The 27,268-nt window shown below is 42.4% G+C and overlaps 1 protein-coding gene and 1 pseudogene across 1 annotated transcript in view; both read left to right on the top strand.

The window, feature by feature from the left end:
• Positions 1-22,979, top strand: part of LOC139570194 (ras-related protein Rab-26) — a 133,778-nt gene extending 110,799 nt beyond the window's left edge. The window contains exons 6-9 of the mRNA XM_071391827.1: positions 14,944-15,009; positions 15,295-15,351; positions 21,124-21,200; positions 21,408-22,979. Of these exons, the coding sequence (XP_071247928.1) occupies positions 14,944-15,009; positions 15,295-15,351; positions 21,124-21,200; positions 21,408-21,510 (303 nt within the window). The 3' untranslated portion in view covers positions 21,511-22,979. The remainder of the gene's footprint in view (positions 1-14,943; positions 15,010-15,294; positions 15,352-21,123; positions 21,201-21,407) is intronic.
• A 1,303-nt stretch (positions 22,980-24,282) lies between these two features.
• LOC139569786 (toll-like receptor 13) lies at positions 24,283-25,703 on the top strand (annotated as a pseudogene).
• Positions 25,704-27,268: the final 1,565 nt, after the last annotated feature.

Raw genomic sequence — 27,268 nt, 5'->3', positions numbered from 1 at the left:
TTACGACGAAAGCACAACAAACGATTATGTTAGGTATGAGCCAAGTCACAGAAAAAGACAGCCATTTTTCCAGCTAAAGAGAGCAGTAACAAAAAGCAGAAATAGAGATAAAATGAATCACTAACCTTTGATGATCTTCATCAGATGACACTCATAGGACTTCATGTTACACAATAAATGTATTTATTGTTTGGTAAAGTTCATATTTATATCCAAAAATCTGAGTTTAGGCAAGATGCTACTGTCTCACTGGGCAAAAAGCATGAGAAATTGCAGAGCGCCATATTCAAATTAATTACTATGAACATTACTATAAAATCAAACTTTCATTAAATCACACATGAAAGATACCAAATTAAAGCTACACTGGTTGTGAATCCAGCCAACATGTCAGAATTGAAATAGGCTTTTCGGAGAAAGCATACGATGCTATTATCTGAGTATAGCACCATAGTAAACAAAGAGAGATAAGCATATTTCAAACCTGCAGGCGCAACACAAAACGCAGAAATAAAAATATAATTCATGCCTTACCTTTGACGAGCAACTGTTGTTGGCACTCCAATATGTCCCATAAACATCACAAATGGTCCTTTTGTTCGATTAATTCCGTCGATATATATCCAGAAAAACACAGGTTCCAGAAAAAAAAAAAAAAAGAAAAACACAGGTTCCAACTTGCTCAAACGTGACGACAAAATATCTCAAAGGTTACCTGTAAACTTTGCCAAAGAATCTCAAACTCCTTTTGTAATACAACTTTAGGTATTTTTTAACGTTAATAATCGATACAATTGAAGACGGGATGATCTGTGTTCAATACAGGATTAAAACGAAATGTAGCATGCTTTCTGTTTGATTGAAGCGCATGTCCAGGACACCTGGAGTGACTCTCGTTCAAGATGGCCGTATTTCTTCATTCCACAAAGGAATAACCTCAACCTATTTCTCAGTACTGTTGACATCCAGTGGAAGCCGTAGGAACTGCAAGCAATTCTCTTAGAAATCTGGTTTCCCAATGAAAACTAATTGAAAAGACAGTGACCTCAAAAAAATAATCTGAATGGTTTGTCCTCGGGGTTTCGCCTGCTAAATAAGTTATGTTATACTCACAGACATGATTCAAACAGTTTTAGAAACTTCAGAGTGTTTCCTATCCAAACCTACTAATAATATGCATATCTTATCTCCTGGGGATGAGTAGCTGGCAGTTGAATTTGGGTATGCTTTTCATCCAAATGTGAAAATGCTGCCCCCTACCCTAGAGAAGTTAAGAAGGAAAGGAATTAAACAAATTAATTCCAGGTGACTACCTCTGCTGCGGCAGGTAGCCTAGTGGTTAGAGCGTTGGTAACCGAAAGGTTGCTAGATTGAATCCCCGAGCTGACAAGGTAAAGACCTGTTGTTCTGCCCCTGAACAAGGCTGTTAACCCACTGTTCCTAGGCCGTCATTGTAAATAAGAATTTGTTCTTAACTGACTTGCCTAGTTAAATAAAGGTTAAATAAATAAAACAAATTAAAAAAGACCTCATGAAGCTGGTTGAGAGATTGCCAAGAGTGTGCAAAGCTGTCATCAAGGCAAAGGGTGGCTACTTTGAAGAATCTCAAATATATTTTGATTTGTTTAACACATATGTGTTATTTCATAGTGTTGATATCTTCACTATTATTCTACAATGTAGGAAATAGTAAACATAAAGAAAAACCCTTGAATGAGTAGGTGTATCCAAATTTTTGACTGGTACTGTATATATCTCACACACACACACACACACACAGAGTTGTTGCCCAGAACTATAGAAATATCTTTTACAGTGTCTGCAGTTGAATCACTCAAGAATGTATATTTGGGATCACAGTGATTCCTGGTGCCTTGCAGATTTCACCAGCATATCACTGCAGATCTTATTTTTAATGCCCTGTTAAGGACATCAGTCCAACCAATAGCACTTGTTTTCAGTCGACAGACCTCCAGTGGTTGACCAATGAGGACCTTAGTTTCCAGTTTATTTACTACCTATAACTTATTCATGCATTATACAGTACATAAAGTATGTTGGATATGTAATGGCTCCCACTTTCCCCCTCCCTTTAAACTTCTGATATTATTCCAGTCACATTCCTCTCCATGAAATTCAGTTCACAGTTTCAGCTCTTGTGTTTTCTGTATTTTCCTCCTCAAAGACATGTTTAAGGAAACGTGCAATATTTATCATTACTCGTGAGTTTTTGACACAAACCTGCACAGCCAGTTAATTGGATCCTAACTTGGGTTGTTGGTTCAGTAAGGTATACCTAATACGTTTGTGTGTGTTTTTGCGAAAGTGTGCTTGTGTGAATGCAGGAATTCTTACAGAAAAACACCAGATTTACTCTAGTTCTGTGAGAGCGAGCAGCACAAATCCTCCCCTTGCTCTCTGCTCTCCCGTCAGCTGGAAAAGCTCTTTAATGAGAATGAGAAGCCGTCCCACCCTGCATCTGGCCTTGACTCTCATTAAGTACAGACCCATTAGGTACAGCACCATGTACTATCTCTCTCCTTCAATCTCTCTCTCTCTCTCTCTCCTTTTCTCCCCATCTCTCTCCCTCTTTCCACATTTATTTCAGATTTCAGATTCAGATAAGCTTTATTAGAATGAATGACAAACCCACTGTTGCTAAAGCGAAGTGAGATAATGACATCAACAATAACAGTAAAAAAAAGTATATATATATATACACTACATGAGCAAAACTATGTGGACACCTGCTGATCGAACATCTCATTCCAAAATCATGGGCATTAATATGGAGTAGGTCCGCCCCTTTGCTACTGTAACAGCCTCTACTCTTCTGGGAAGGCTTTCTACTAGATGATGGAACATTGCTGCAGGGACTGAATTCCATTCAGCCACAAGAGCATTAGTGAGGTCGGGCACTGATGTTGGGCGATTAGGCCTGACTCGCAGTCGGTGTTCCAATTCATCCAAATGTGTTCGATGGGGTTGATGTCAGGGCACACAATCGTCTATAATGTCATTGTATTCTGCAGTGTTAAAATTTCCCTTCACTGAAACTAAGGGGCCTAGCCTGAACCATGAAAAACAGCCCCAGACCATTATTCCTCCTCCACCAAACCTTACAGTTGGCACTATGCATTCGGGCAGGTAGCATCCGCCAAACCTAGATTTGTCCATCTGACTGCTAGATGGTGAAGCATGACTCATCTCTCCAGTGAACGCGTTTCCACTACTCCAGAGTCCAATGGTGGCGAGCTTTACACCACTCTAGCTGACGCTTGGCATTGTGCATGGTGGTCTTAGGCTTGTGTGCGGCTGCTCGGCTATAGAAACCCATTTCATGAAGCTCCCGGCGAACAGTTATTTTGCTGACGTTGTTTCCAGAGGCAGTTTGGGACTATATAGTGAGTGTTGCAATTGAGGACAGATGATTTTTACGAGGTACGCGCTTCAGCACTCAGCGGTCCCGTTCTGTGAGCTTGTGTGGCCTACCACTTCGCAGCTGAGCGATTGTTGCTCCTAGACGTTTCCACTTCACAATAACAGCACTTACAGCTGACCGGGGCAGCTCTAGCAGGGCAGAGATTTGACGAACTGACTTGTTGGAAAGGTGGCAGCCTATGACGGTGTCACCTTGAAAGTCACTGAGCTCTTCAGTAAGGCCATTCAAACCGCTCGCCCACACGACGCCATACACGTGGTCTGCGGTTGTGAGGCTGGTTGGACTGGACATACTGCCAAATTCTCTAAAATGACGTTCGATGCAGCTTATGGTAGAGAAATGAACATTAAATTCTCTGGCAACAGCTCTGGTGGACATTCCTGCAGTCAGCATGCCAATTGCACGCTCCCTCAACTTGAGACATCTGTGACATTGTGTTTTGTGACAAAACTGCCCATTTTAAAGTGTCATTTTTTTTGTCCCCAGCATAAGGTGCACCTGTGTAATGATTATGCTGTTTAATCAGCTTTTTGACAAGCCACAACTGTCAGGTGGATGGATTTTCTTGGCAAATGAGAAATACTCACTAACTTATGAAACATTTCTGGGATGTTTTATTTCAACTCATGAAACATGAGACCAACACTTTACATGTTGCATTTATATTTTTGTTCAGTGTATATAAATATTCCAATTTATTTTTAAATGTATAGAAATAAAATAAATACAAATATTAATATGAATGTGATCATCTAAACAGCATGTTTCTTTGATAAGTATAGAAAAGGTAAAGAAATGAACATGAGATTATGCAGTGCATACGTGTAGCAATATTAAATAAGCACAATGAGATACAATGACATCATCTATGGAATGTGGGTGTGCATGCAGGTGTCAGTAGTGTGTGTGTGTGTGTGTGTGTGTGTGTGTGTGTGTGTGTGTGTGTGTGTGTGTGTGTGTGTGTGTGTGTGTGTGTGTGTGTGTGTGTGTGTGTGTGTGTGTGTGTGTGTGTGTGTGTGTGTGTGTGTGTGTGTGTGTGTGTGTGCGCGTGCGGTATGTCCAGTGCCTTCGGAATGTATTCTGACCCTTTGACTTTTCCACATTTTGTTAGGTTACAGCCTTATACTAAAATTGATTAAATTGTTTTTTCCCTCATCAATCTACACACAATACCCCATACTGACCAAGCAAAAGCAGGTTTTTAGACATTTTTGGAAATATATATATATATTTTTTATCACATTTACATAAGTATTCAGACCCTTTACTCAGTATTTTGTTGAAGCACCTTTGGCAGCGATTACAGCCTCGAGTCTTGGGTATGATGCTACAAGCTTGGCACACCTGTATTTGGGGAGTTTCTACCATTCTCTGCAGATCATCTCAAGCTCTGTTGGATGGGTGGATGGGGAGCATCGCTGCACAACTATTTTCAGGTCTCTCTAGAGATGTTCGATCGGGTTCAAGTCCGGGCTCTGGCTGGGCCACTCGAGGACATTCAGAGACTTGTCCCGAAGCAACTCCTGCGTTATCTTGGCTGTGTGCTTAGGGTCATTGTCCTGTTGGAAGGTGAACCAGTCTGAGGTCCTGAGCGCTTTGGAGTAGGTTTTCATCAAGGATCTTTCTGTAGTTTGCTCCGTTCATCTTTGCCGTGATCCTGACAAGTCTCCCAGTACCTCCTAGTATCTGTAAATTGGTATAGAATTAGCTTGATCCCTTCTGTTGAAGATGCTTGGACCTTCTTTTTTGATATTTTCAGTGGTAATGTTAACCTTTCTGGCGCAGGCATTCCGCTAACGACCACCTCGACAACATCCGGTGAAATTGCAGAGCGCCAAATTCAAAATACAGAAATAGTCATAATAAACATTCATAAAAAATACAAGTGTTATACATCGGCTTAAATATTAACTTCTTGTTAATCCAGCTGCTTTGTCAGATTTCAGAAATGCTTTACGGCGAAAGCATACCATGCGATTATCTGTGGACAGCGCCCCGCTTACAAAAGCATACAAACATTTTACAACCAAGTACAGGAATTACAAAGGTGAGAAATAGCGACAAAATTAATCACTTACCTTTGAAGATCTTCGTATGGTTGCAGTCACAAGAGTCCCAGCTACACAATAAATGTTTGTTTTGTTCGATAAAGTCCCTATTTATATACCAAAAACGTTGTTTTGTTTGCGCGTTTTGGTCAGTAATCCACTGGCTCCAAGGCTGTCAAAACATGCAGACGAATACATCCTAATAGTACGGGTAAAGTTCGTCGAAACATGTCAAATGATGTTTATAATTAATCCTCAGGTTGTCAATTGTCTAAATAATCGATAATATTTCAACCGGACAATAGCGTATTCAATAGAAAGGAAAAACAACGAAGGGTGTGAAATCGGTCACGCGCGCAAACCAGCTCAGCATTCTTCCTCAGTCCACTGAAAGAAAGGTCTCATTCTAATTCATTTTTAAGAAAACAAGCCTGAAACAATGTCTAAAGACTGTTGACATCTAGTGGAAGCCATAGGAACTGCAATCTGGGTCCTAACCATTTAGATACTCTATAGGCATTCAATTGAAAACTACCCACATCAAAAAATCCCACTTCCTGGTTGGGTTTTTCTCAGGTTTTTGCCTGCCATACTCACAGGCATCATTCAAACAGTTTTAGAAACTTCAGAGTGGTTTCTATCCAAATCTACTAATAATATGCATATCTTCGCTTCTGGGCCTGAGTAGCAGGCAGTTTACTCTGGGCACCTTATTCATCCAAGCTACTCAATACTGCCCCCCAGCCATAAGAAGTTAAAGACCTGGAGAATAAACCCTCCTCCTCACAGCTGTCCATGTCCCTTAATGTGGATGATGTGGTTGTTACTGACAAGAAGCACATGGCTGAGCTCTTTAATCACCACTTCATTAAGTCAGGATTCCTATTTGACTCAGCCATGCCTCCTTGCCCGTCCAACATATCCTCATCTCCCACCCTTCTAATGCGACTATCCCCGATGCTACTCCCCCTTTTTCCCTTGCCCTGCTACACAGTTTCTCCCTGCAGGCAGTCACTGAGTCCGAGGTGCTAAAGGAGCTACTTAAACTTGACCACAAAAAAACATCTGGGTCAGATGGTTTAGACCCTTTCTTCTTTAAGGTTGCTGCCTCTATCATCACCAAGCCTATCCCCAACCTTTTTAACCTGTCTCTCCTTTCTGTGGAGGTTCCCATTGCTTGGAAGGCAGCCACGGTTCAACCTTTATTTAAAGGGGGAGATCAAGCTGATCCTAACTGTTATAGGCCAATTTTTATTTTGCCCTGTTTATCAAAAGTGTTGGAAAAACTTGTCAATAATCAACTGACTGGCTTTGTTGATGTCTGTAGTATTCTTTCGGGTATGCAATCTGGTTTCCGCTCAGGTTATGGATGTGTCACTGCAACCTTAAAGGTCCTCAATGATGTCACCATTGCCCTTGATTCTAAGCAATATTGTGTTTCTATTTTTATTGACTTGGCCAAAGCTTTTGATACAGTAGACCATTCCGTTCTTTTGGGCCAGCTAAGGAGTATTGGTGTCTATAAGTGGTCTTTGGGCTGGTTTGCTAACTACCTCTCAAAGAGTGCGGTGTATTAAGTCAGAAAATCTGCTGTCTCAGCCACTGCCTGTCACCAAGGGAGTACTCCAAAGCTCGATCCTAGGCCCCACAGTCTTGTCAATTTACATCAACAACATAGCTCAGGCAGTAGGAAGCTCTCTCATCCATTTATATGTAGATGATACATTCTTATAATCAGCTGGCCCCTCCCCGGATTTTGTGTTAAATGCTCTACAACAAACCTTTCTTAGTGTCCAACAAGCTTTCTCTACCCTTAACCTTGTTCTGAACACCTCCAAAACAAAGGTGATGAGGTTTGGTGAGAAGAATGCACCTCCTCCCACAGGTGTTATTACTACAGTGCCTCTGAGGGTTTAGAGCTTGAGGTAGTCACCTCGTACAAGTACTTGGGAGTATAGCTAGACGGTGCACTGTCCTTCTCTCAGCACATATCAAAGCTGCAGGCTAAAGTTAAATTTAGACTTGGTTTCCTCTATCGTAATCGCTCCTCTTTCACCCCAGCTGCCAAACTAACCCTGATTCAGTTGACCGTCCTACCCATGCTAGATTATGGAGACATAATTTATAGATCGACAGGTAAGGGTGCTCTCGAGTGGCTAGACGTTCTTTACCATTCGGCCATCAGATTTGCCACCCAGGCTGCTTATAGGACACATCACTGCACTCTATACTCCTCTGTAAACTGGTCATCTCTGTATACCCATCGCAAGACCCACTGGTTGATGCTTATTTATAAAACCCTATTAGGCCTCACTCCCCCTATCTTACATATTTACTGCAGCCCTCATCCTCCACATACAACACCCGTTCTGCCAGTCACATTCTGTTAAAGGTCCCCAAAGCACACACATCCCTGGGTCACTCCTCTTTTCAGTTCGCTGCAGCTTGCGACTGGAACGAGCTGCAACAAACACTCAAACTGGACAGTTTTATCTCCATCTCTTCATTCAAAGACTCAGTCATGGACACTCTTACTGACAGTTGTGGCTGCGTTGTGTGATGTATTGTTGTCTCTACCTTCTTGCCCTCTGTGCTGTTGTCTGTGCCCAATAATGTTTGTACCATGTTTTGTGCTGCTGCCATGTTGTGTTGTCATGTGTTGCTGCCTTGCTATGCTGTTTTAGGTCTCTCTTTATGTAGTGTTGTGTTGTCTCTCTTGTTGTGATGTGTGTTTTGTCCTATATTTATATTGTATTTATTTTGCCTATTGGTAGGCCGTCATTGTAAATAATAATTTGTTCTTAACTGACTTGCCTAATTAAATAAAGGTTAAATATTTTTTATAAACCTGCCGCTGAAAAACATCCCCACAGTATGATGCTGCCACCACCATGCTTCACCGTAGGGATGGTGCCAGCTTTCCTCCAGACGTGACTCTTGGCATTCAGGCCAAAGAGTTCAATCTTGGTTTCATCAGACCAGAGAATCTTGTTTCTCATGGTTTGAGAGTCCTTTAGGTGCATTTTGCAAACTCCAAGTGGGATGTTGTGTGCTTTTCACTGAGGTGTGGCTTCCATCTGCTCACTCTACCATGGTGGAGTGGTGCAGAGATGGTTGTCCTTCTGGAAGGTTCTCCCATCTCCCAACTCTGGAGCTCTGTCAGAGTGACCATTGGGTTCTTGATCACCTCCCTGACCAAGGCCCTTTTCCCCCGATTACTCAGTTTGGCCGGGCGGCCAGCTCTAGGACATGCACTGCCAACTGTGGGACCTTATATAGACAGATGTGCGCCTTTCCAAATCATGTCCAATCAATTGTATTTTTCACAGGTGGACTCCAATCAAGTTGTAGAAACATCTCAAGGATGATCATTGGAAACAGGATGCACCTGAGCTCAATTTAGAATCTCATAGCAAATGGTCTGAATACTTATGTAAATAAGGTATTTCTGTTGTTATTTTTTAATACATTTGCAAAAATTTGTGAAACCTATTTTCGATTTGTCATTCTGGGGTATTGTGTATAGATTGATGAAGAGTTTTTTTAAAATTGAATACATTTTAGAATAAGTGTAAAGTAACAAAATGTGGAAAGAGTAAAGGGATCTGAATACTTTATGAAAGCACTGTATGTTGCACTGTGAAATTGTGAAAATTATGATAATGCCCTTTTAGTGTAAAAGCTATTTGAAAAGATCGCCTTAAATTTCAGACTCTTTTGGTGGAATGCAGTTTTGGCCTTCCATGGTGACATCCCCATGCGGTAAATTAGTTAATAAGAAAGAGAGTTCCAAACCTCTGCCAATAACAGCACATTTTCAGTTTTCCCCTCCCTGCTCAGAACACTCCCAGACAGTCCTGGCAAAGTTCTTGCTTGATACATTTCCCTTTGCTAAGAAGCTTATATATTTTTTGTTGACCATTTGAATTGAAAACGATCAAATATTGTTCCTTTGTTATTTAGAATCCCTGCTCTCTCTCTCTTTATCACCCACCCTCTCTCTTTCTCTCTCTTCCTCTCCCTCCTCCCCCTTACCCCTCGATGACCGTGGTAACCTTGGTTTGATGCTTGTGTAGAGGAGAGAGACGCTCCAGGCGAGAGGTAGAGCTGGCTTGCTTATTCATCCATCCATGGTCTCATCACAGTGATAGGATAGTGGCTACTAAGGAGTGAGATGGAAGACAGAGATACAGTATACTTTCAAATATAGTTTTGGGTTATTTTCGTTTGTTACTTTCTGTTAATTAAAGCTACACGCAAGCGTGCACGTGGACACACGCAAGCACTTACTCAGACACTCTGCGATAGATGTGGTCACAATCTCTAAACACAAGCAACCCTCCCTCCCAGCACTGATCACTCTGCCACAGATCTACAGTAGACCTAATGGAAAGTAATTACCATAACTGACAATATGTCTCATTATGTGGGTTAATGAAAAACACTCATGTAGACCAGCACCCTGTGATAAGATAAGAGTACGCTGCTGTCATTAGCAGGAGTATCACATGGAGCTCTGCTCTAACAGGTAGAGAAGGAGACAGCACAGCAGGACAAATGGCTAGCTCATGTGTTCACTCACTTCTTTTCTCATCTCCCTCTCCCTCTATTCAGCCTCCTGCCATCAAAACTAATCACAGGAACAGTGTCACAGAGCGTGTCCCATAAGCCTCTACTGCTTTCAGGTGTGCCCGAGGCTCCCAATCAGATCGTAGGAAGACCGCTGGCGTTAAGTGCTGAGGAACGAGGGATATGAAGCACGGATGATTGGAGCTGCCTTAGATGAGAGAGACAGAGTAGAGGGAGAGAAAGCAAGATGGAGAGTGAGAGAGTACATAGAAGAGAGAGAAGAGATGGAGTGGACCATCCGAATGGAGTGGACCATCCTAATGCACAGATAATGAAATGATAGAGAGGGACGTGTGTAAACAGAGGGATTCATAGAAAGAGTAATGGTGGCGTGTTTGACTGGTTTCCTTCATGAAATCTGTCATGGTTCCCCAGAGACGCTAACCTCTATTTAACCAGAAGAGTTAAAAGGGTGGCCAGGGACCACTAACCTGTATTTAAAATAAGACATATTATGGGGGAGGAGAAAGGAAGATGCTAGTAGTGCACTACTCAAACTGAGAACAGGGGTGACAAGTTTCTTTCAAACAGCCCTATTTTTACCTCTTTCTTGTCAGCATGCACCTTTTATATAGCCATTGCTTTTGTCGGGAAGGAGAAAGAGACATTTAACATTGACCCTGTTGTCGCAACTGTTGTCAAGGTAACCTGACAGCTGCATATTCTAAATTCCTCTTGTTTAAATTCAGACCTTCCACTACTTTCATTTCTTCACATTCATTAGCAATTAGCCTCCCATGTGGCACAGCCCTCTAAGGCACTGCATCGCAGTGCTAGAGGTGTCACTACAGACCCAGGTTCGATCACGGGAGTATCACAACCAGCCGTGATCGGGAGTCCCATAGATCGGCGCACAATTGGCCCTGCATCGTCTGGGTTACGGGAGGGTTTGTCCAGGGGGCTTTACAAGTTGGCCGTCATTGTAAATAAGAATTTGTTCTTAACTGACTTGCCTAGTTAAATAAAGGTTAAATAAAATAAAATAAATTAAAATGAGGATGCGTTCCTAAATTCACTCGGTTAGCATACATAGTGACGCGGTTAGCATACATAGTGACGCGGTTAGCATACATAGTGACGCGGTTAGCATTCATAGTGACGCGGTTAGCATACATAGTGGCGCGGTTAGCATACATAGTGACGCGGTTAGCATACATAGTGACGCGGTTAGCATACATCCCCATGCCGTGATCACAGTTAACACACATAGGGTCTATATTGTAGAGTTAGAATTAATATAATGGAAGATAACAGAATAAAATACAACAGATATTTTGAGTGTCACAAATGGGTGGAACCTCTGTCATATAACAATAAAGTATTTTTTTTAACAGAGCCTATGTCATAATTTTTGTTGCTATAGATGCAGTAAAATCTGCTCTGTCCGATCATGTAAAGAAATAACAAATCTGACCTGGATGAATCTCTGTAGGATGATTTCAGAAAGTAGCTTTTTTGATCCACGTTGGATGTGATCACACCGTCGTGCACTTTCTCTTCTTTGAAACTCCCCAACATTTATTTTGGCTGAAGACAGATAGGCTACATGCAATTTGTATGCATATTCACCCATCATTTGTTAGTTAAATATAAGGTCCTTTACATATTAACGTGTCAGAAAGTAGCCCATCACTTTTTCCAACTGATCTGTGGATAGCACCTGCTAAATTCAGGGCATCAATGTTGTTGAGAAAAGTTGCAACACTTGTGTAGTTATCGATGTCTAATGTTATATCTTTCAAAAACTGCACGGTAGAAAGGACTATCAACACATACTGAACAGCTCACGTTATAGACAGAAGCATGCTGCATGGCAGACCAATCCAAACTCATCCCCTGGCATGTCCAGCCCATCCATTATCTCAGGCAATCATGGCTAGCGGGAAGGTTCCTGGCTTTTTCCGTGGCTAAACTAACTAGACTCGTAATTGAACAATTTTTTTTTTTTTTTTTCAAGAGCCAGGCTTGACGTTAATTATTTTAACCAATGACCAAGTGAGGGGGAACTGAGGTCAACCATTTTCTTCTCTCTCCTATGTAAAGTGATATTCCCTGGGTAAAGATTTAGGATGCAAAGTTTAGGGATTGGAGATATTGGAGTAGAGGTATAGTGCAGTACTGAGCTCCAAAACGGTTGTATCTCAGCACATTCCCACAGGCAATGATACAACGTTCAAAAATGCGTGTTACATTTAACACACAGGTCTGGGATATTACGGTCACATTTGTGGAGCTTAAAAGCAATAATCTCAGGTGGGTGTTTATTGTCTGTATCTAAGCTCTAGAGCATATCATACCCCCTCTGTTGAAATATCTTCCTGAATATCTTATATCCACTGAAGTCTCTTACTATCAGAGCTGTCTTTATGAGTAGCGACCATTCACCCATAACACATATTAACAGAAAGCGTTTCTAAAGTGGTCAAAGAAAGGTGTAGACCTTTCCGTAAAATGCTTACTTACAAGCCCTTAACCAACAGTGCAGTTCAAGAAGAGTTAAGAAAATATTTAGCAAATAAACTAAAGTAAAAAATATATAATAATAATAATAATAATAAAAAGTAACACAATAGCATAACAATAATGAGGACATATACAGGAGTTAGTGTGCGGGGGTACAGGTTAGTTGAGGTAATTTGTACATGTAGGTAGGGGTAAAAGGACTATGCATAGATAATAAACAGCAAGTAGCTGCAGTGTACAAAACAAATGGAGTGTGTGGGGGGGGGGGGGGGGGTCAATGTAATAGTCCGGTGACCAGTTGCTTACTTTTTCAACAGTCTTTTGGCTTGGGAGTAAAAACTGTTAAGGAAACTTTTGGTCCTAGACTTGGCGCTCCGGTACCGCTTGCCGTGTGTAAAGCGTCTGTGTGTAGCTGGTGCAGAGGAGTCAGGCGCAGGACAGCATAGATGAGTAATGAAAGTAATTTTACTCAATCTTACAAAATACATGAAGAAAATACTAAGCCCACACATAGGACCGAAATACATCAAACAATCACTCACAAACAAACATGGGGGAACAGAGGGTTGAATAATGAACAAGTAATTGGAGAATTGAAACCAAGTGTGTAAGACAAAGACAAAACAAATGGAAAATGAAAAGTGGGTCGGCGATGGCTAGAAGGCCGGTGACGTCGACCGCCGAACGCCGCCCGAACAAGGACAGGGACCGACTTCGGTGGAAGTCGTGACACCGTGCGGTAGCGGAGAAAACAGTCTATGACTTGGGTGACTGGAGTCTCTGACAATTTTATGGGCTTTCCTCTTCACATAATCCAAGAGGGTTTAATTTTCCCTAGTCCAGAGTGGTGGTAAACTTCACAGCGGCAACACAACTAGGAAGAAGATTCATGTATGCCACGGATGAACACCTCGGCTTGAGAGGGAGATGCGAACTCGTGTGACCATCCATTGTAAGTCAGACGTAGTTTAGCTGAGAAAGCTATTCCATAGGCAATGTTGACCTGAGCTGGCGTGTGACCCCGTCGTAACCTTTTCTTTTTCGGTGCAGGTTTTATTTAACCTATATTTAACTAGGCAAGTCAGTTAAGAACAAATTCTTATTTACAATGACAGCCTACCCCGGCCAAACCCTCCCCTAACCCGGACGACTCTGTGCAAATTGTGCACCCCCTATGGGACTCCCGATCACGGCCGGTTGTGATACAGCCCGGGATTGAACCAGGGTCTATGGTGACGCCTCTAGCACCGAGATGTAGTGCCTTAGACTGCTGCGCCACTCAGATAGGTCAGGGAAGAACATGATCTCTTGGTCCCTGTGCATCACCTTGCCCATAGCCCTGGCTTTCCGCATCACTCTGACTTTGTCTTGAAAGTTGAGAAACATCATGATAAGGACTCAAGGAGAGAGGTGGTTTCTCAGGCTTGTATGAGCCAGAAGCCAATGGGCTCTTTCAATGCGCAGTTGTCCGGCCCCAATGCCTCGGGAAGCCAACTCTCGAGAAATGCAACTGCGTCACCATTTTCCACTTTTTCAGGTAGATTAACCAGTCTCAAATTAGACTACCTGTGTAGATTGTCGAGCGAGCTTAGTTTTGAAGTAAGGTCCGCCATATGTTTTTCCAAACTTTTCGGTCGGTATTTTGACAGTGACGACAGTATCTTCCACCATGCTAATGCGTTCCCCTGCTTCGTCCAAGCATGTGGAGTAGGCTTGAAGGTCACGTTCACTAATCCCTGTTAGGACACCTTCGAGTTTGGTGGAAAAGTCCTCCCTCCCAAAACCCCTTGGTTCTGCTTCTGGTTTAGGTCGTCTACATCGTTGGTAGCCATGTCGGACTCGTGGTGTGAGGAGCTTGCAGGGCTAACTGTGTTAGTAGAGCTGGCTGAATTAGCAGGGCTAACTGGCTTAGCCTGGACCACATTGTCGATGCAAGATGTTCTTCTTGTTTTAGGAGGACTATGTTTAAGTCGATTCATCAAGGATGTAGATACGCCTGAAATTGTCCAAGACAATTGCTGTTCGTGTTACGAGGATATAAAAGAAGAGATGAAAAGAAGTTTAGCCGAAATTGTCAGGAGAGCACTAAAAACGAATCCGCTCAGTTCAATGCCATAACCACGCCCATTTTATTAGTATTTACGGATGGAATACACGTTTGTTATTAAGGCACATGATAGTTGACATGTTCCGGGAAGGCATTTCTGACAACAACAAAAAATCTGTTTACATTCAAATGCCCCTCCTGTGAAGCAGTGATGTGCAACATACGCCTAGTTTCCTGAAACGAGTCACATATCTCACTCTCTCTCATTACTTCTCTCTTTGTCTGTCTGCCCCTCTCTCTCTACCTCTCTCCAGGCATGGCTGACAGAGATCCATGAGTACGCTCAGCAGGACGTGGTGCTAATGCTGCTGGGGAACAAGGTCAGCCACCCCCCACTGAAAGGACGGACGGACGAATGAACGGACGAATGGATGGATGAATGGATAATAAGTACATTACTATGAATTGAGAGAGAAAGAACGAGGTAGATATTGATGGATGGATGATGAGTGCATTACTATCAATGGAGAGAGCGCGAAAGGACGTAGATATATGTGTCTCTGCAGAAAATAAAGGGGAGGATGCTGTTAGGGTGAGTAGAGGATGAAACAGAGAATAGATGAAAGGAGAGAATGTTTTCAGGAGATGTTTGTGATCTCTTACAGGCTGATGCAACACACGAGAGAGTGGTGAAGAGAGAGGAGGGAGAGAAACTGGCCAAGGTGAGCTGTTAGGAGAGAAAATACACAAAAACTCAATCACTCAGTATTGACCCTTTTGATGTCTAGGTTTCGATCTATTTTAGTCTGCATAGACAGGTGACAGTCCGGGTGTGTCTTGATCTCTACTTATTTATTCATAGGTGCACCTTCTGCTGGTATTGTTCAGAGTCTTTTTTTCTCTCTTCTTTTTTTACCCAATTTCATGGTATCCAATTGGTAGTTACAGTCTTGTCTCATTGCTGCAACTCCCGTACGGACTCGGGAGAGGCGAAGGTCAAGAGCCATGCGTCCTCCAAAACACAACCCAACCAAGCCGCACTGCTTCTTGACATAATGTCCACTTAACCCGGATGCCAGCCGCACCAATGTGTGCCAGCCGCACCATACACCTGACGACTGTGTCAGTGTGCACTGTGCCCGGCCCACCACAGGAGTCGCTAGTGTGAGATGGGACATGGACTTCCCTGCCGGCCAAACCCTCCTATAACCCGGACAACGCTGGGCCAATTGTGCGCCACCCCATGGGTCTCCTGGTCGCGGCCGGCTGTGACAGAGCCTGGACTCGAACCCAGAATCTCTAGTGGCACAGCTAGCACTGCGATGCAGTGCCTTAGACCACTGCGTCACTCGGGAGGCCTTGTTTGGAGTCTTTGAAGTGAGTTCGCAAAATAAATTTTTCACATCGGTACGCTCTGAGTTCATAGGCGTGTAACAGTAAATTACTGTGCATGGCTGTAAGGGAAACGGACGTCAGATACCCTTGTTATTGTCAGACTGTGTAATAATAACGTAAAAAATTCCCTACAAAACTCTCTCGCACACACACACAGTAAAACTCCTCTGTCACGCACGCACACAGGCACACATCAGGGTTTCTGTTAGGAAAATGTGGCACCGGACAAGGTGACTGGGAAGATTTTAATTTACCGGCCATTTAAGAAATTTACTAGACCCATATGCATTGAGTGCATAACACATTAGTGCATCCACCCACGGTGTTCAGAATGACAGAAATCATATTTAGATTATGGTAATGCATCTTACCAGAACATGTGACTCATGTAATGAGAAAGCCAATAAACCGTCATTTTCAAACATTTGCCAAAATGAAATTAGCAGGAAAACAGTGTTCTAAACAGCACACCTGGGAAACCACCATTCTAAACAGCGGACCTGGGAAACCACCATTCTAAACAGCACACCTGGGAAAACACCATTCTAAACAGCACACCTGGGAAACCACCATTCTAAACAGCGGACCTGGGAAACCACCATTCTAAACAGCGGACCTGGGAAAACACCATTCTAAACAGCACACCTGGGAAACCACCATTCTAAACAGCGGACCTGGGAAACCACCATTCTAAACAGCACACCTGGGAAACCACCATTCTAAACAGCACACCTGGGAAACCACCATTCTAAACAGCACACCTGGGAAACCACCATTCTAAACAGCACACCTGGGAAACCACCATTCTAAACAGCGGACCTGGGAAACCACCATTCTAAACAGCACACCTGGGAAAACACCATTCTAAACAGCACACCTGGGAAACCACCATTCTAAACAGCGGACCTGGGAAAACACCATTCTAAACAGAGCACCTGGGAAAACACCATTCTAAACAGAGCACCTGGGAAAACACCATTCTAAACAGCGGACCTGGGAAAACACCATTCTTAACAGAGCACCTGGGAAAACACCATTCTAAACAGCGCACCTGGGAAACCACCCTTCTAAACAGCGCACCTGGGAAACCACCCTTCTAAACAGCACACCTGGGAAAACATCATTCTAAACAGAGCACCTGGGAAAACACCATTCTAAACAGAGCACCTGGGAAAACACCATTCTAAACAGAGCACCTGGGAAAACACCATTCTGAACAGCGCACCTGGGAAAACACCATTCTAAACAGCACACCTGGGAAACCACCATTCTAAACAGTGGACCTGGGAAAACACCATTCTGAACAGCGCACCTGGGAAAACACCATTCTAAACAGAGCACCTGGGAAAACACCATTCTAAACAGAGAACCTGGGAAAACACCATTCTAAACAGCGGACCTGATAGCAGTTCCATATGCGGCAGAGATTAAAATCTCTGTTACAAATCTAAAGATCTAAATCTAAAGATGCAACAACTAGGATGGGTTGATAATATGACAAGGATTGTGCCTTTGGCTTCTGGACAACTAAAGAAAGTTGATATGAAAACAAATAAAAAAGGAGAGAAATGGCATAGCGGTGGGTCCAAGAGGAAAGTAAATGGAAATACATTTGCCAACATTATATAATTCCTCCTGTCTATACAGAAATACATGAAATCATTCAAAATACTTCAACAGAAAGCATGACAGAGAAATCAAGGACCATTAACTTCTTTTAAAAAATAGCTGTGGATTGTTTGAAATCACAAGCTTGTAGGCCTATGCCTATTTGGGAAGCCCGCAATACTTGAGTATAATTTTTAAATGTTGAGACAAGAAGAAGGGGAGGGGTGTGTGGCAAAGATTTTGGCGAGTCTCTCAAGAATGGTCAGCTGTCTCCCGCCAATTCTTGCACATTTTATTTTTATTATTATTTTTATTTCACCTTTATTTAACCAGGTAGGCTAGTTGAGAACAAGTTCTCATTTACAACTGCGACCTGGCCAAGATAAAGCAAAGCAGTTCGACACATACAACAACACAGAGTTACACATGGAATAAACAAACATACAGTCAATAATACAGTAGAAAAAGTCTATATACCGTATGTGCCAAGGGAGTTAAGGCAATAAATAGGCCATAGTAGCGAAGTAATTACAATATAGCAATTAAACACTGGAATGGTGATGTGCAGAAGATGAATGTGCAAGTATAGATACTGGGATGCAAAGGAGCAAGATGAATAAATAAATACAGTATGGGGATGAGGTAGATAGATGGGCAGTTTACAGATGGGCTATGTACAGGTGCAGTGATCTGTGAGCTGCTCTGTGAGGGAGATATGAGTCTCCAGCTTCAGTGATTTTTGCAGTTCGTTCCAGTCATTGGCAGCAGAGAACTTGAAGGAAAGGCGACCAAATTAGGAATTGGCTTTGGGTGTGACCAGTGAAATATACCTGCTGGAGCGCGTGCTACGAGTGGGTGCTGCTATGGTGACCAGTGAGCTGAGATAAGGTGGGGCTTTACCTAGCAGAGACTTGTAGATAACCTGTAGCCAGTGGGTTTTGCGATGAGTATGAAGCGAGGGCCAACCAACGAGAGCGTACAGGTCTCAGTGGTGGGTAGTATATGGGGCTTTGGTGACAAAACAGATGGCACTGTGATAGACTGCATCCAATTTGTTGAGTAGAGTGTTGGAGGCTATTTTATAGATGACATCGCCGAAGTCGAGGATCAGCAGGATGGTCAGTTTTACGAGGGTATGTTTGGCAGCAAGAGTGAAGGATGCTTTGTTGCGATATAGGAAGGCGATTCTAGATTTAATTTTGGATTGGAGATGCTTAATGTGAGTCTGGAAGGAGAGTTTACAGTCTAACCAGACACCTAGGTATTTGTAGTTGTCCACGTATTCTAAGTCAGAGCCGTCCAGAGTAGTGATGCTGGACATTCATTGTTTCCTTGCGTGAGTTGTTTTCCCATTGATGTTAGATTTTGATCAATTCCCCATTACATATGTCACAGGTAGTAAATGTACTGTTAATCCCTGTAATTTAGTTACATACATTTCTATCAATGCATTTATTAATTACAGTAATTTACCGTTCTCATTCTTGGAGTGGAAACATATATATATATAAGTAACTCTGGGTCTTCCATTCCTGTGGCGGTCCTCATGAGAGACAGTTTCATCATAGCGCTTGATGGTTTTTGTGACTGCACTTGAAGAAACTTTCAAAGTTCATGAAATTTTACGCATTGACAAACCTTCATGTCTTAAAGTAATGATGGACTGTAATTTCTCTTTGCTTATTTGAGCTGTTCTTGCATTAATATGGACTTGGTCTTTTACCAAATAGGGCTATCTTCTGTATACACACGCCTACCTTGTCACAACACAACTGATTGGCTCAAATGCATTAAGAAGGAAAGAAATTCCACAATTAACTTTTAACAAGGCACATCTGTTAATTGAAATACATTCCAGGTGACTACCTCATGAAGCTGGTTGAGAGAATGCCAAGAGTGTGCAAAGCTGTCATCAAGGCAAAGGGTGGCTACTTTGAAGAATCTCAAATATAAAATATATTTTGATTTGTTTAACACTTTTTTGAACTACTACTTAACTACTCCATATGTGTTATTTCATAGTTTTGATGTCTTCACTATTATTCTACAATGTAGAAAATGTAAAAAATAAAGAAAAACCCTTGAATCAGTAGGTGTGTCCAAACTTTTGACTGGTACTGTATGTTCGTAAACATACCATTAAAAAGTACCATAGTGATTGAGTGTCCATATAGCTATAATATTTGCTTTGCCTCCATGGTAAACCTCCAATTGTTCTGCACTGTTCCACCCGCTAAACCCATCCCCACCATCCCAAATTGGGTTGTCATTCTAGTGACCGGCAGACCACCCCGTTCTCCCGGATCCCAGGGCCCGAGAGACCGGGACACATACTTCGAAAAGAGCACACAGTGTCACCCACAGAACAGAAGCAGATCAACCGCCAAAAGCATTTCCAATGCCCTCACCTCGTTTTGTATCATATATAGGTCTAAAAAAATACATTTACATATTTAAAAAATGTGCGTATCTTAATTTCCACAATGAACAAATAAAATGCATAATAATGTAGGCAGTTCATGCAAAGGATTGTTATCTATTCCCAGGATTGCCATTTACAAAAATGACATTTTTGGCAAGCAATTATTATTATAGCAAACAATTATTGTGATTCATCATATAGTGTCCCTAACATCATTACCCCATAGCAACAGATGTTGGACACACACACACACACACACACACACACACACACACACACACACACACACACACACACACACACACACACACACACACACACACACACACACACACACACACACACACACACACACACACACACACTTGACCCCTTTCCCCCACAAACAACCACAAGCTCAGTTGTTTAACAGTTGTTCCATCCCTGAGCCCAACTCAAGAAAGGACTTGATGTGTGAATGCATATGCAGTTGTAGCTGTTTGAGAAAGCATGCAGAATTTAGCAAGAATTTGCAAAAAATGGGAGCTTTGATGAACCATTATCAAGTCCTATCTGATGGAGATCAGATACACCCCTTTCCCCTGAAACACACACACGGGCCACAATCATTTGCCCCCTTTCTGATTGTCCAAGTGTGACCCCCCTCCCCATTGGTTACTGCAGCTAGCTAGTGTTGCCAGCACTGCCACTACCTGGGTGGGGGCAACCCACCGGAATCCCCACCACCGGCTAGGTACAAGGTTCTCATTAGCAGCTTTGAGAAATTCCTTGTATATTATCCTCACCCATCAGGGGGCTTTGGCTTTGTAGACCAACCCTGGCAGGCAGGCTCAGAGTGGAAACATTGTTTTCAGAGTTCACAACCTGCTGCACTTGTAACGGAAATTATGCAAATTAATCTATAGAACGATATTTCCATGCAATGGGATTTTTTTGTGGGGGGGGGGGTCAGCAACAGTTTTATTTATCGGCTTTTCACAATATTGCATACACACACACAAAACACACACAAACACACCAGGTACTTAATACACTAAAACTTGGTGGACTCTCACTCTACCTTGTGCAGGAGTTTGGTGTGCCCTTCATGGAGACCAGTGCTAAATCTGGCCTGAACGTGGAGCTGGCATTTACAGCTGTGGCCAGGTGAGTAGGATGTTTACCACTGCTGTGTTCTCTAGAGATGACATGTCAATCAATGCCTTTTGTTTTGTCATACATGTGATTTCAAAATAAACACAGAATCAAAATAAACCTATGCAGTAAAATATGCTGAAACGAGATTGAATCTCCCCGTCCTTTTCTTCTTTCTTCATTGCTTTCTCTGCCCTTTGTTTTTCTCTTTTCTCTCAGAGAGCTGAAGCACAGGTCACTGAAGGAGCCTGATGAACCAAAGTTTCAGCTTGAAGACTATGTCAACAAGGAGATGAAGACTGCTGGCTGCTGCCGCACATAAACCTGTTCTTTCTCTCTCTGTGTGTGTGTGTGTGTGTGTGTGTGTGTGTGTGTGTGTGTGTGTGTGTGTGTGTGTGTGTGTGTGTGTGTGTGTGTGTGTGTGTGTGTGTGTGTGTGTGTGTGTAGCCTATTGGCTATGAGTCTGTCTGGTGTGTGTGTATATGTCTACCGGTGTATAAAGTGTGTGTCTCTGTTTCCTTTTCCCCATGTGTGTGTGTGATACGTTTTTAACAGTGGTGGTTGTGTATGTGTGTGTATGGTGTACGAGTGAATTCATAATGCGTTATCTTCTGCCCCCTACTGTATGATAAAATGATGACAGTTTCAGTGCATAGGTACAGTAAGAATCACAGTCTATTAGTCTATCAAACTCATTCAGTAAAGACCACCAAAGTAGACATCAAACAGCAACCTGTCAAAGTACACCCACTAGATTAAGGTGGAGCATTTCAAGTTACAGTACCTCTGTGTCATCTTACACATTCTCTGATGATTTCTCTTCCTGGTGATATTTTGTGTACTCATCCAAGTCCCCCACCCAACTGCAGAACTCTCCTGACCCACCTCTTCTTGCAGCTGTGAATGTATCTAAACTGTCCCCATTTGTACCCCTTCGCTCTATCCTCGTTGGAATTCCTCGTTTGGATCCATCGTTCATGATCCATTGGAGTCCTTCTGTGCAATATTACTAAGAAAGTATGTGGTGTATATATTTTAAATGAAATATATAATCTGGAGCTTTATAGTTTGCATTACTTATAAATGGTTGTCCTGTTGAGGCCAAATGGAACATGGTGTCAAGTGATGTAGAAAATCAAGAGATTGTCAAGTAGCAGAACAAGAAACCGTGGGCTGTTTATACAATTCAAAATGTGCATTGAAGCAAGATAATATCAATATGGATCTTTGTAATCTATAACACTCTATGGAAGGGTTTGTTCAAATGTTTAAATGTTGTTTATGTGTTTCTGTACAGGGTGTCCAACATCATGTTATTGATATTCTGGAGGCAAAACATCTGTCCTGTATTTTAATACAGTATTGTTCAGTATACCTACCTTGACTTTATTTCCGAAATGCTACAATTGTATCTATATCATTCTTGTCAGAACCGTGGTATTTTGAAGAGATGCACTCCGCAAATCTGACCTTCGTATCGATTTACAACACTTTTTAATTCAGTGGATTCATCATTCTGGATGTATAAAGAGAAATGTATGTAATTGCCTAATGTAAATGATATTGAGTTTCATACTGCTTTTTGTTCATGTTTAACTGAAGTACTATAATGCTCAATGAAAGAATATTACTGGAATATTGAATAATGTACAGAGGACAGCAAATCGTTCAATGTTTTGATTATAGAAAAGAGTGTAAACCTACTGTACTTCTATAATCCACTCAGACACAGTAAGTACATTTTTTAAAATGTAACTTCAGTACTCACAATAAAGTTTAAGATGCACAGTAGTGAATGATATGATCTTGATTTCCTCAGATCTGAGTCCAATCCATGCATGAGTCCACAGCACCACCATCTGGTCACATTAGGTCAGTTCAAGTCAGTCTAGGAACGTTCTTTCCATTATCAAGCGAGCGCTGAAGACACACACCCAAATGGTTGACAAGGACGGCAGTCCATTTATTCAGCTCTTTATACAGTATTGAGTTGAAATTAAATGATGTTCACCTTTAAAAAACAGATTCCCAGGAACACTATAACTGCTGCTTCTTTCTCGGTTATCTTTTAACAGTCACATTTTCATTCAAGTTTCAGGTTTTAATGTCACGGGCACACGTACATTTACATACTCTTAAACAGTTAAGAATAAAATGTTCGTTCTCTGCAATAGCTGTAGATGCATTTGCTGGGATGAAACAGGTGACCACTCTTACGGTAGCCATAAACAGCTTGTCAGAGGTTTTATGTATGTCAATAACTCCCTGCACCTGTCAGGCAACATTGCCACTTTGAGTATCCCAAACTGCACCACCTCTAATGGTTCTATTCATGGGGACCCAAGTTTCTATAGTCTTCAAGATGTTGTCTTGACTTCCCGTCGTCTGAAGACAATAGGGAGAGGTGTATTTTGAAGGTTTTAAAAACATTTAATCTCAGCATACCTCTAAATGATCTACTGCAGTCGGGTGTCAGCCAAGGGGAATCATTTGAATTCGGTCAGGAGCATGGTGACGCATCGACTCTATCAACTCTCAACTTCTTATGTTTCATTGACTGCGGACCATATCAACTTCTCAATGTCTGCTATTCAAAAATGTTCAACAAATATTTATTGATCGGACTTTTATCCATGTCTTGAGGAATCTCCAGAGTTTGTCTGTTTCTTTGGACAGTACTAGATTCACATCCCCTTTGTAAAACTCAACATAGTCCTATCTTGTGGTTAAAGGTATTCTCCTTGATGTACAATAATATTCATAGCATACATCATAGCCAATTCTGTTGCATGAAAAACCTAGAAGAACTGGACTTGAAATACTTTGCCTTCTAGGTTTTAAACCTATGCCACATATCTGAAATCCAATAATTAAATGTATTTGATGTGTACTGCTTAGAGTACCTCAATCTGGAGTTGAATCCACTGGTGAACATTGAGGCATTATCTTTTGCTCACCTTAGTTCAATACAGAATATGTCTCTTGGAGACCTGACGTTCCCTACAGAATCCAAGATTGAGCTCAATCTGACGTGTGTATTTGGCAGCATACCTCGGGACTGACATACCTCTACATCAGCCCTGGCATGAGGCCCATGACTCTCATTACTGGGGGCAATGGTACCCCGAACCCAGGCTTGGGCCTGCATACGGCGAGACAGTGTCTTTTCAGGATAGTGAGAGGCCTTTCTTTGAGGCTATCGTTGAACATAGTGGATCCTGTGCGGGTCCATCTTTGCTGGGAGCTACTTTTAAGTTCGTTCAATGCTTCAAGCTAGAATCGAATCCCTCAGATTTATTTGTGGATCTAACCAGTCTGAATACACTTGTGCAGGGATTTGCAACTTAACAGGAGTAGATCTCAATCAGCAGACTGGTTTTGCGATCATGTTTCACAACTGCAGGATCGACTACTTGGAAAAGGACCTTACAGTCATAGATAGAATTATGTTTGGTTATTAACAGTGAGCTTACAATAATGGAAGAATACCCTTAGCCCCTGAAAAGGTATCTGCTCATACAAGAGCTTATTTTTACAATGCAGTTGCAATGCTTGGTTTCATAACTGGGCAAAATGGAATCAATAAGTTAGTGTCATGTTTTGGTACTGTACCTTTGAGGGATTACATTGCAAATACGCCCACATGCATTGTTCTGTGAACGCAGGATTCATTTTGTTTGTCTATACCTCTCTGGGCCTCCTGCAGATGCAGAATTCATTTAGTTTGTCTCCACCTCTCTGGGCCTCCTGCAGATGCAGAATTCATTTAGTTTGTCTCCACCTCTCTGGGCCTCCTGCAGATGCAGAATTCATTTAGTTTGTCTCCACCTCTCTGGGCCTCCTGCAGATGCAGAATTCATTTAGTTTGTCTCCACCTCTCTGGGCCTCCTGCTTTTCATGCTGGTGGTTCTGCTACATCACCTGGCTGGCCACTATCTTCTGGCTCTGTTCTACATCCCTCGCGGCTGGTTGGAGGAACTCGTGTTTTGGAACAACAAGGGACGGTACCGGTACTACGCCCTACAGCGGGAAAGACAAGCGCTGGGAGGTGTAGGAGGTCCTGCCCAAGCTGGAACAAGGAGGTCCCCCTTTCCTGCGCTTGTGGCTGCACAGCAGAGACTCCAGCTGGGGAAGGACATTATGGACAATATCCCAGAGAGTCTTTACAGCAGCTGCCGGACCGTCTCCTTGGTCAGTAGCCACTACCTCCTCAGAAACTGGTGCTCTTTGGAGATGAAGCTGGTCACTAACCGGCTGCGGGTGGAGCACAGGGACATCCTCATCCTGGTCTTCTTGGAGGACATCCCTCCTCGCCAGCTGTCCGCACACTTGGACTGGCCAGACTGGTGAAGACCAGAACAACCCACCTGGACTGGCCAGAAGAGCTAGAACAATACCCAGCATTTTGGGACCGATTTGGGGCTATGCTGGTGCCAAAAGACAGCCATTGACATGGTTACGTCTCAAAACTCAGGATCAACTTTTATGAATGGATTGTAGTGAAATATATCCTGTGTCTCCTGTACAAAAATACAAAAAGAGACAAAGATGACTGCCAAGCTCATAGAATGTTTGCATCTTTACTCAAATCATTATTGTGTATGTTACCTTATTTGTTGCATATTGTTACCTTTTGTTCTGTAGATTATGTCTGCTTCAAATGTCTCTAACTATATACTTTGAGATGAGTTTCCAGTGGTGATTGTTTTTAGTTGGTAACACTTTCAACTGCCCTTTTGACATATGAATGACACTGTATAAGTGCATCATGATGCGTCTTCAGCGGTGCATCTCAATTGTCCGAAGGACCTTCCTGCAGCTTCTCTCCTTCATCTGCAGTGATCTGAAAACGCGGGTATGTGTGGTGATTCCAAGAGCAAGCCAATTTAGACTATTGAGATGCACTCATGTCAAAATCAAATCAAATCAAATGTTATTGGTCACATACACGTGTTTAGCAGATGTTATTGCGAGTGTCGCGAAATGCTTGTGTTTCTAGCTCCTACAGTGCAGTAATATCTAACAAGTAATATCTAACAATTTCACAACAATACATACAATACACACAAATCTAAGTAAAGGAATGCAATTAAGAATATATAAATATTTGGAAGAGCGGCATAGAATAAGATACAGTAGAACAGATGAGTAATGCAAAATATGTAAACATTATTAAAGTGACTAGTATTCCATTATTAAAGTGGCCAGTGATTTCAAGTCTATGTATATTGGGCAGCAGCCTCTAATGTGCTCGTGATGGCGTATTTAACAGTCTGGTGGCCTTGAGATAGATGTTGTTTTTCAGTCTCTCGGTCTCAGCTTTGATGCACCTGTACTGACCTCGCCTTCTGGATGATAGCGTGGTGAACAGGCAGTGGCTCGGGTGGTTGTTGTCCTTGATGATGTTTTTGGCCTTCCTGTGACATCGGGTGCTGTAGGTGTCCTGGAGGGCAGGTAGTGTTGAATGCTGAGCTATAGTCAATGAACTGCATTCTTACATACATATTCCTCTTGTTCAGATGGGATAGGGCAGTGCGATGGCGATTGCATCGTCTGTGGATCTATTGGGGCGGTAAGCAAATTGAAGTGGGTCTAGGGTGACAGGTAAGGTAGAGGTGATCCTTGACTAGTCTCTCAAAGCACTTCATGTTGACAGAAGTAAGTGCTACTGCTGATAGTCATTTAGCTCAGTTACCTTTGCTTTCTTGGGTACAGGAACAATTGTGGCCTTCATGTGGGGACAGCAGACTGGGATAGGGAGAAATTGAATATGTCCGTAAACACTCCAGCCAGCTGGTCTGCGCATGCTCTGAGGACGCGGCTAGGGATGCCGTCTCGGCCGGCAGCCTTGCGAGGGTTAACACGCTTAAATGTCTTACTCACATCGGCCACGGAGAAGGAGAGCCCACAGTCCTTGGTAGCGGGCCATGTCGGTGGCACGGTTTTATCCTCAAAGCGACGAAGGTGTTTAGCTTGTCCGGAAGCAAGAAGTCGGTACAGAGCCAAAACAACACTCTTAAACTAGTGTTAGATCGCTAAAGTTCTATATCTTAGATGACTTAGACTAGCTCTCATGCCCT

Source organism: Salvelinus alpinus, chromosome 3 (assembly GCF_045679555.1).
Source record: "Salvelinus alpinus chromosome 3, SLU_Salpinus.1, whole genome shotgun sequence".
In the NCBI taxonomy this organism is placed as follows: Eukaryota; Metazoa; Chordata; class Actinopteri; order Salmoniformes; family Salmonidae; genus Salvelinus; species Salvelinus alpinus.
The sequence above is the reverse complement of the archived record's forward strand: the minus strand, read 5'-3'. Positions and strand labels throughout refer to the sequence as shown.